General features: G+C 44.9%; 1 protein-coding gene across 2 annotated transcripts; it reads left to right on the top strand.

Annotated features, from left to right (window-relative positions):
• Nucleotides 1-1683: 1683 nt before the first annotated feature.
• Nucleotides 1684-7897, top strand: LOC130356547 (uncharacterized). 2 transcript variants are annotated; one of them, XR_008888919.1, is made up of 3 exons: nt 1684-1887; nt 2071-7587; nt 7771-7897. XR_008888919.1 is itself a non-coding variant. In XM_056558234.1 (2 exons), the coding sequence occupies exon 2, from the start codon at nt 2408-2410 to the stop codon at nt 7334-7336; it is 4929 nt and encodes a 1642-aa protein (XP_056414209.1). In that variant the 5' UTR covers nt 1684-1887; nt 2071-2407; the 3' UTR covers nt 7337-7758. The 2 variants fall into 2 exon arrangements, 1 of the variants encoding a protein (XP_056414209.1); XM_056558234.1 differs by lacking the exon at nt 7771-7897 and having other exon boundaries at nt 2071-7758.
• The last annotated feature ends 1443 nt before the right edge of the window (nt 7898-9340 follow it).

Raw genomic sequence — 9340 nt, forward strand, 5'->3', positions numbered from 1 at the left:
TAACCTCCAGTAGACACAGGAATGTCTTGATACTAAAACTCAATCTCCCAGAGTCCAGCATGGAGCACGGACATATCTTGTACTAAATCTCAATTCCCCAGAGTCCACATGAAAAGGTAACAGGGATGTCTTGGTACAAAAACTTATAAAAGGGATAAAAGAAAACACATAGTGAACTGCTACTTAACAGAAAGGACATACTAATCCTACAAGCTGACTAATCAAACACAGATTAAAATCTACTATGAGCATGGTATATAATCATGGCTAAAAACCCAGAACATCTCAAAGATAAATACAATGTGCATGCTAAGGCAAAAATAGTAGCATTAAAGCACAAACAAACAAAGAGTGTTGCACCAACAACTTCATAGCAGCATGTCAATCACCAGCCCAGAACCTAGACTGAGCTGGAGATATCTAGAAGCACCTGCACAGCCATTGGGTGAAAAGATGAAAGCTTCAACTATTTCCTAGCCAGGAAACATCAACCTGCTCAGACACAACCAAAATCTAATGGCTGTGTCTGAACAGAAACCAAGACAGACATTACACAAATTTGTTTAACTTTCGGGCACCAGTTGATTTAAAAACAAATGTTTTCCAGGAGAGTACCCCTTTAATGAAAACCTTTTAAATGCAATTATGAATGATTAGGTTGATATTAATACTTAAATAATACATGTTTCTAACAGGATTAGACATGACCTATTGATCATATCATAAAAAAAAAAAGTCAGACCATCATATCAGTTAAATATTCTTTAATATAGATCAGGAACAACTATTAGTAATTGTGCTCAATAGAGATGAAACATTGCATTTAATTAATGTCGGCCAAGAAGATATGAAGATGAAGAAAAAGGTGGTTTGGTAGAAACTGAAAGCAAAGCAGAAGTTTATATGTAGAAAAAATACACTATGGCGCTATGAAGGGGGAAGATGGAGGATGCCCCAAAGCAGCTGTATTACTTGCCAAAAAACCAAAGGGTCCCCTGCTAAACCATTCAAAAAAACAGAGTTGAAGAAAATAGAGTGCTTTGGCAAAAAGCGTTGCAGGGGACTAGAATTAAAATGGTAGTGGCTCACTCCAGATGATGGTACTGATGTTATATAAGTGGAATACAACTAATAGTTAAGTCAGTATTCTCAGGAATCTGGAGAGTGTATGTGCCGTGCTGATACTTATAGTGAAATTTGATTGATTGTGGTTATATACATAGATGGTAGCCACATGATCTATGTGATCGGCGTGCTGACAAATGATGATGATGACTGAACTTGTAAGGATTTTGATGCTCAGTTCAAGATACACGCTTCGTGGAAACTGTTGCAAATGCTCTAAAGTACCTGTGCATATGTAGCTCTTTTCGGCAACTTTGTAGTGGCTGTCCGCAATCCAATTGAAGTGGATAGAAGTCCGTGCAAGCAGCGGGGAGAACAGCTCCGGCCGGTAGCGTCTCTACCCGCACGCTGCTGCACTGGTAGCTAAAGCCTGGTAACTGTGCGTGAGCCAACATTGCGTGAGCCAACATTGCAGCCCCTTCATTCTCAAGATTCTGGGATGGGGGTGGGGGGGGGGTAGCTATTTGATCCTCATGAGTAACAATTTATTGGTCATCCTATTGGTATGCCCAATTTTTTGGGGGAGATTGGAATAACCCCTTTGTGCTGCCTTCGCAATGTATTTTACATGCTTGGCACTCAGCAGGGTCTGTTCCTTTAAGACCCTCCATTTTCTTGAAGCCTAGAGGCGGGCCTTCTCTCTAAAACATAGGGCTAGCTCCGGCATGTCTCATTCATTTCAGCTCCAGCCACCACAGTGACCAGATCCACAGGACTTCTTAAAGCTAATACAGACTGCAAATCTGATAAATACCAAAGCCTGTGAGTACGGAATTGTTAGTTAGCTTGTGTAGAGAGATGCTAGGCATTTGTAGATAGATAATGTGTGTTTTCAGTGTGTAGTAAGTGAGCACATGTTAGACCCTATCTATGTATTAGCTATACATAATGTAAGGCACTTGAATAGCCATGCTTATATTTGTCTTTCATATGTTTGTTTTACAGTTTTACCGCGCACTTTCATTATATCTCAGTAAAGATTACATCAGTTAAGCAAACCAGCGTGTCTTTCCTTGAGATTCGGTATAAACTTGATGTGAAGCTGTGTCCACGAGACAGCGGAGACATTATAGTAAAAAGGCTTTTAAAACGTTATCAGAAGCAGTTAATCAGCTTTGAATCGTCCGCAGCAGTAAAAAAGACTCATAAATCCTGTGCCCTGCAGTCTGTGTCGGAGTAAGGGCGCGAAGCACTAGAAAGTGAAACTAATTCTCTCACGTGCTATAACACCGCTGTGCTGTGTCCAGTCATCATCATTATCTACGCTGCCAGCTAAATCAAGATGCAGAACCCAGAGAACAGCACTCTGACAGTTAACCCTCAATGCTCCTATAAAGAGGAAGACACCTTGCCAAGAAGTAGATCTAGGTGCACAACATTGTCTAGAGCGTCCAGTCAAACAAATCTAACTTCGGTTAGCGCCGATGCATCAAGATTTAAACGCCATAGTTCTAGACACTCAAGCACCACCAACCTGTCATCCGCTAGCGCCATAGCAACTAAGGCAAGAGCGAAAGCAGAGGCAGCTTGTGCAATGGCGTCCTATGCAAAGCAGGAAGCTGAATTGATGAAAGAACAAGCTGAAGTGCAAGCATCTTTACACTTACTGCAACAGCAGAAAAACGCTGCAGCAGCCTTAGCCGAGGCAGAAGTTCTCACAAGGGCTGCCGAAGCTCAGTTCGCTGACATAGAAACCCAGATGTCACCCCTCAGCGCAAGCCAACGTACCCGTGAGTACATACAGTCACAAGCAACCATGTACACTGACCAGCAGTTCAATTATGCACCAAGACCATCAATAAGCAACTTTGATACTATGCAACACTGCAAGACTGAATTAGAACCTCAGGGTAGGAAGTCAAGTGGTCGCATGCTCAGAGACCAATCTGCCAACCTGACAAGAGTGCAAACGGATGCTGATGTACTCCCTCCTCAAGCAAATACAAGTCTGGATTATAGCAGAAAGACTTACAATAGAGGAGAACAAAGCAGACTTAGTCAATTACCTGATCAGCCTTACCAGCCGCAGCCATACCCTGAGTTTACACCCAGGAAGTATTCACCAGATGCAGCAAGAGCTACAGAGGTAGCAAGATTCCTGATGCGCCGTGAGATAGTGAGCGCTGGTCTCATGAAATTCGACGACCGTCCAGAAAACTACTGGGCCTGGAAGTCATCTTTCCTAAGCGGTACCCAAGACTTAGATCTGACAGACAGAGAAAAGCTTGATCTGCTCGTCAAATGGCTAGGACCAGAGTCCACTGAGCAAGCCCAAAGAATCAGATCAGTACATGTTCATGACGCAGCAGCAGGACTTGCAATGGTGTGGAGGAGACTAGAACACTGCTATGGGTCACCTGAAGTGATTGAAGATGCTCTTCTGAAGAGGATAGAAAACTATCCAAGAATGACAAACAAAGACAATCAAAAGCTGAGAGGGTTTGGGGACCTACTCTTAGAAATAGAAGCCGCTAAGTCTAGTGGATATCTGCCAGGTCTCTCATACTTAGATACAGCACGTGGAGTTGATCCCATAATCGAGAAACTTCCTTTCAACTTGCAGGAAAGGTGGGTCACTCAAGCATCAAGATACAAGAAAGAACATCGAGTCGCATTTCCACCATTTGCCTTCATTGCTGAATTCATCGTAGACCAAGCTGAAACACGCAATGATCCAAGCTTTGCTTTCCTGAACAAGAGAACTGCAAGCTCCCCAAAGGTAGAGCAAAAACATCCAACGCCTTACAAAGAACGCAGAGCAACAGTTTCTGTACGGAAGACAGAAGTCTCGCCTGAGTCTGCAGTCAATCAGGAAGACAACACAAGTAAGAAAGTTGAGGAGCCAGACAAAATATGTCTAATCCACAACAAGCCTCATCCACTAAGAAAATGTCGCATTTTCAGAAGTAAGACATTAGAAGAGCGCAAAGCTTACCTTAAAGACAATCACATTTGTTTCAGATGTTGCGCTTCAATTCAGCATCTTGCAAAAGACTGTACAAAAACAATAAAATGCACAGAGTGCAACAGTGACAAACACCTGTCAGCACTACACCCAGGACCACCACCATGGAAACAAGAAGTTCCAGCAACTCAAGAAGATCATGGTGGGGAGCAAGGCGAGAGTACAACGCCAGCAGTAACCTCAAAGTGTACTGAGATCTGTACAGAGCAGGGCCGCCCCAGATCATGTTCCAAAATATGCTTAGTCAAGGTGTATCCTGCAGGCTTCAGAGAAAAAGCAATCAAGATGTACACAGTCTTGGATGAACAGAGTAACAGATCTCTGGCAAAAACAGAGTTCTTTGACCTCTTCGGTGACAAAGGAAGTCCAACTCCATACACCCTGAAGACTTGTTCTGGAGTTGTAGAGACAACAGGGAGAAGAGCAAACAACTACATCATTGAGTCATTAGATGGAAAGACAAAGGTGACTCTTCCTACCCTCATAGAATGTGATGAGATACCAGACGACAGGTCAGAGATCCCCACACCTGAAGTTGCTCGTCATCACCCCCATCTGGTGCGAATAGCAGACCAGATACCAGCACTAGATCCAGATGCTGCAATCATCCTTCTACTTGGGAGAGATATCCTCGGACTGCACAAAGTCAGAGAACAGTACAATGGGCCACACAATGCACCATTTGCACAACGCCTTGATCTCGGATGGGTCATCGTTGGAGAAGTATGTCTAGACGGACTCCACAAACCAGAAAAGGTAAATGTCTACAGAACACATCTGTTACAGAATGGTCGTACATCTTGTCTTTGCCCATGTACCAACAGTCTACACATTAAAGAGAGACTTGTAAACCCAACACATCATCGGAGTATCCAGAGGTGCATGGAAGACTTAGCCTCAACTGGAGATACAGATGAACTGGGCTGTAAGGTGTTTGAAAGAACACGAGATGACGACAAGCTAGCACCCTCGGTGGAAGATACTCTCTTCCTTGAGATCATGGACAGAGAAGTCTACAGAGACAAATCAGGCAGCTGGGTAGCCCCTCTACCCTTCCGGTCACCACGCCATCGCCTTCCTGACAACAAAGTACAAGCAGAGAAACGCTTCACCTCGTTACAGCACATGCTACAAAGAAAGCCAAATATGAAGAAACACTTCCAAGCCTTCATGCAGAAGATCTTTGATAACGATCAAGCTGAAAAGGCACCACCACTACAAGAGAACCAAGAACACTGGTACTTACCAATATTTGGGGTGTACCATCCTCAGAAACCAGGCCAGATACGGGTAGTATTTGACTCTAGTGCGAAGCACAAAGGCCTCTCACTAAATTATGTCCTTCTCAGCGGACCGGACCTGAACAATACACTCCTTGGAGTACTCATCAGGTTCAGAAAAGAACTCGTAGCAGTGACAGCAGACGTACAACAGATGTTCTACTGTTTCCTTGTTCGTGAAGATCACAGAGACTACTTAAGGTTCCTGTGGTATGCAGACAATGACTTTAACAAAGAAATCACAGAGTACAGGATGAAGGTACATGTGTTTGGAAACAGCCCTTCTCCAGCTGTAGCTATCTACAACCTGAGACGAGCAGCACAGCAAGGTGAAAGACATGGTCAAGAAGCCACACAGTTCGTCATGAAGAACTTCTACGTAGATGATGGACTTGCTTCTTTCTCCAGCAACGAAGAAGCTATCAACGTCCTGAAAAGTACAAGAGAAATGTTGGCAGAATCCAACATAAGACTGAACAAGGTAGCTTCCAACAGCAACAGAGTCATGGAAGCATTTCCAATGGAAGACCGTGCTAAAGACCTCAAAGACTTGGATCTAGGAACAGAATCACCACCCTTGCAAAGAAGTCTTGGGATTAGTTGGGACCTGAAGACTGACAGTTTCACCTTCAGGGTCTCCAGAGAAGAGAAGCCATTCACAAAAAGAGGTGTCCTATCTACAGTCAACAGTCTTTACGACCCCCTGGGGTTCGTAGCACCCATCATCATGCAAGGTAAAGCTCTTTTGAGACAGATCACTACTGAGCAAGAACAAAGTGACTGGGACATACCTCTACCTGAAGAGAAGGAAATGCAGTGGAAGTTGTGGAAAGACTCATTGTTAGAGCTTGAACAACTCAACATCCCTAGACCATACGTATCTGTTTCCTTGTCTGCTACAAAGAGAAGAGAAATATGCATATTCTCTGACGCCTCCACTATGGCTATCGCATCTGTCGCCTACCTTAGGGTAATAGACACTGAGGGACAAAGCCATGTCGGGTTCCTCATGGGAAAATCTAAGCTGGCTCCCAGACCGGCTCACACTGTCCCACGTCTAGAACTTTGTGCTGCTGTCTTAGCTGTAGAAATGGCAGACATGATTACAACAGAACTGGACATCGAGATCCATACAATTAACTTTTATACAGACAGCAAGATTGTGTTAGGATATATTCACAATGCTTCAAGAAGATTTTATACATACGTGGCCAACAGAGTGACACGTATCAGAAAGTCTACAAGTCCAGAACAGTGGCATCACATCAGCACAGACAAGAACCCAGCTGATCATGGGACGAGACTAGTGCCAGCCGCTGCGCTCAAGCAAACTAACTGGTTCGTAGGTCCATCCTTTCTTCGTAAACCAGAAACCAAAGAAACTACTCAGGTAGAGACCTTTCAGCTCATAGAACCAGATCAAGACAAAGAGGTAAGACCTCAAGTGACAGTTTGTAGGACTATAGTTACAAGAGACAGTCTGGGCGCTCATAGATTTGAAAGGTTTTCCAGCTGGAAGTCGCTGACCCGTGCAATCGGAAAACTTAAGGTCATGATCATCAGATGCATCCAGCAGGAAGTCTTTAAAGAAGAAATCCAAGGCCTTCTGAAAACGGAAGAGATTTCTCAACACAATTCGCTCAAGGACTTGTACACCAAGCAAAGGAAACAAGTTCAAAGTCTTGCGGACATTTTCTGGAAGAGGTGGAGACAGGAATACCTGGTGATATTCCAGCCACGCAAGAAATGGCAAGATGACAAGCCCAATTTACAAGTTGGAGACTTTGTCCTACTGAAAGACTCTCAGGCCCACAGGAACGAGTGGCCTATTGGACTCATTGTGGGGACTGATCCTAGTAGTGATGCTAGAGTTAGAAAGGTTGAAGTTAGGATTGTTAGACAGGGCATTCCCAAAGTGTATGCAAGGCCAATTTCTGAAGTAGTTTTACTTCTGTCCAAGGGTTAGTGGCATAACAAAAAGTATGCCAGGTGGGGAGTGTGCTGCCTTCGCAATGTATTTTACATGCTTGGCACTCAGCAGGGTCTGTTCCTTTAAGACCCTCCATTTTCTTGAAGCCTAGAGGCGGGCCTTCTCTCTAAAACATAGGGCTAGCTCCGGCATGTCTCATTCATTTCAGCTCCAGCCACCACAGTGACCAGATCCACAGGACTTCTTAAAGCTAATACAGACTGCAAATCTGATAAATACCAAAGCCTGTGAGTACGGAATTGTTAGTTAGCTTGTGTAGAGAGATGCTAGGCATTTGTAGATAGATAATGTGTGTTTTCAGTGTGTAGTAAGTGAGCACATGTTAGACCCTATCTATGTATTAGCTATACATAATGTAAGGCACTTGAATAGCCATGCTTATATTTGTCTTTCATATGTTTGTTTTACAGTTTTACCGCGCACTTTCATTATATCTCAGTAAAGATTACATCAGTTAAGCAAACCAGCGTGTCTTTCCTTGAGATTCGGTATAAACTTGATGTGAAGCTGTGTCCACGAGACAGCGGAGACATTATACCCTTTAATATGCATTGTTTCAAAACATACTTTATTAAATACGAGGTCTTACACTGTTTAACAGCCAGACAAGGAAACTAATCCAAGGAATAGTACAAGGAAAAGTGATTTCTCCAAGAAAACCATGTTTGATCTGTAAAAAGAAAAAATTATACTGGTAATTAAAAAACAAAAAAAAATTGCATTTACTTAACCTCCCTGGCGGTATGATTCTGTCTGGAAATGTGTACCAAAAGCGGTACAATTTTTTTTAACTCAATTTCACATCTCCCTCCGCCCATTTCACATCTCCCCCGTCACATTCCCCTCTCCCTTGTCACATCCCCCGTCACATTCTCCCCCCCTCCTTGTCACATTCTTCCCCCCCCTTGTCACATTCCCCCCCTTGTCACATTCTCCCCCTTCATGTTACATTCCCCTCCCCCTGTCACATCCCCCCTTTGTCACATCCCCCCTTCATGTCACATTCCCATCCCCCCCTGTCACATCCCCCCTTCATGTCACATTCCCCTCCCCCCCTGTCACATCCCCCTTCATGTCACATTCCCCTCCCCCCCTGTCACATCCCCCCCCAGTCACATTCCCCCCCAGTCACATTCCCCCCCAGTCACATTCCCCCCCAGTCACATTCCCCCCCAGTCACATTCCCCCCCAGTCACATTCCCCCCAGTCACATTCCCCCCCAGTCACATTCCCCCCAGTCACATTCCCCCCCAGTCACATTCCACCTCACTCACATTCCCCCCTTGTCACATCCCCCCCTCTGTCACATTCCACCTCACTCACATCCCCCCCCCCTGTCACATTCCCCCCTTGTCACATCCCCCCCTCTGTCACATTCATCCCCCCCCCCCCCCTTGTCACCTTCTTGTCCTGCAGCAAATACACTAGGTTTGCCGGCAGATTTCAAACCTAGTGTATTTGCTGCAGAACAAGCCCTTTCCCCTTCAGCCAATCACAGGCTTTACACCACTGCGGCCTGTGATTGGCTGAAAAGTGAAAGGTCCTAGAAGATGAATAGTGAAGAGAGGACACCCCGGGCTGCACGGAGGGGAACGGCATCTGCAGGGACCGGGACTAGGTGAGCAAAAGTTTTTTTTATTTTACTACTTCTTCCCTTTACACTTAGCTCAGTGTTTTTCTACCAGGGGGCCTCCAGCTGTTGTGAAACTACTACTCCCAGCATGCCCGGACAGCCTTTGGCTGTTCGGGCATGCTGAGAGTTGTAGTTTTGGAACAGCTGGAGGCCCCCTGGTAGGGAAACACTGACTTTTAGTATTTTTCTTTACCTGCTCTGGCCGGCCCCCGCAACGGGAGCCGACCAGAGCAGATAATCGCATGTTTTCCCGGGGGGCCGCATCGCTATATCGCATTGCTTTTGCGATATATCGTGCAGCCCGGCCGGGAACTCTGCAATTCTACCCCGAGCGTGACTCGGGGTTA

Source organism: Hyla sarda, chromosome 2 (assembly GCF_029499605.1).
Source record: "Hyla sarda isolate aHylSar1 chromosome 2, aHylSar1.hap1, whole genome shotgun sequence".
NCBI lineage: Eukaryota > Metazoa > Chordata > Amphibia > Anura > Hylidae > Hyla > Hyla sarda.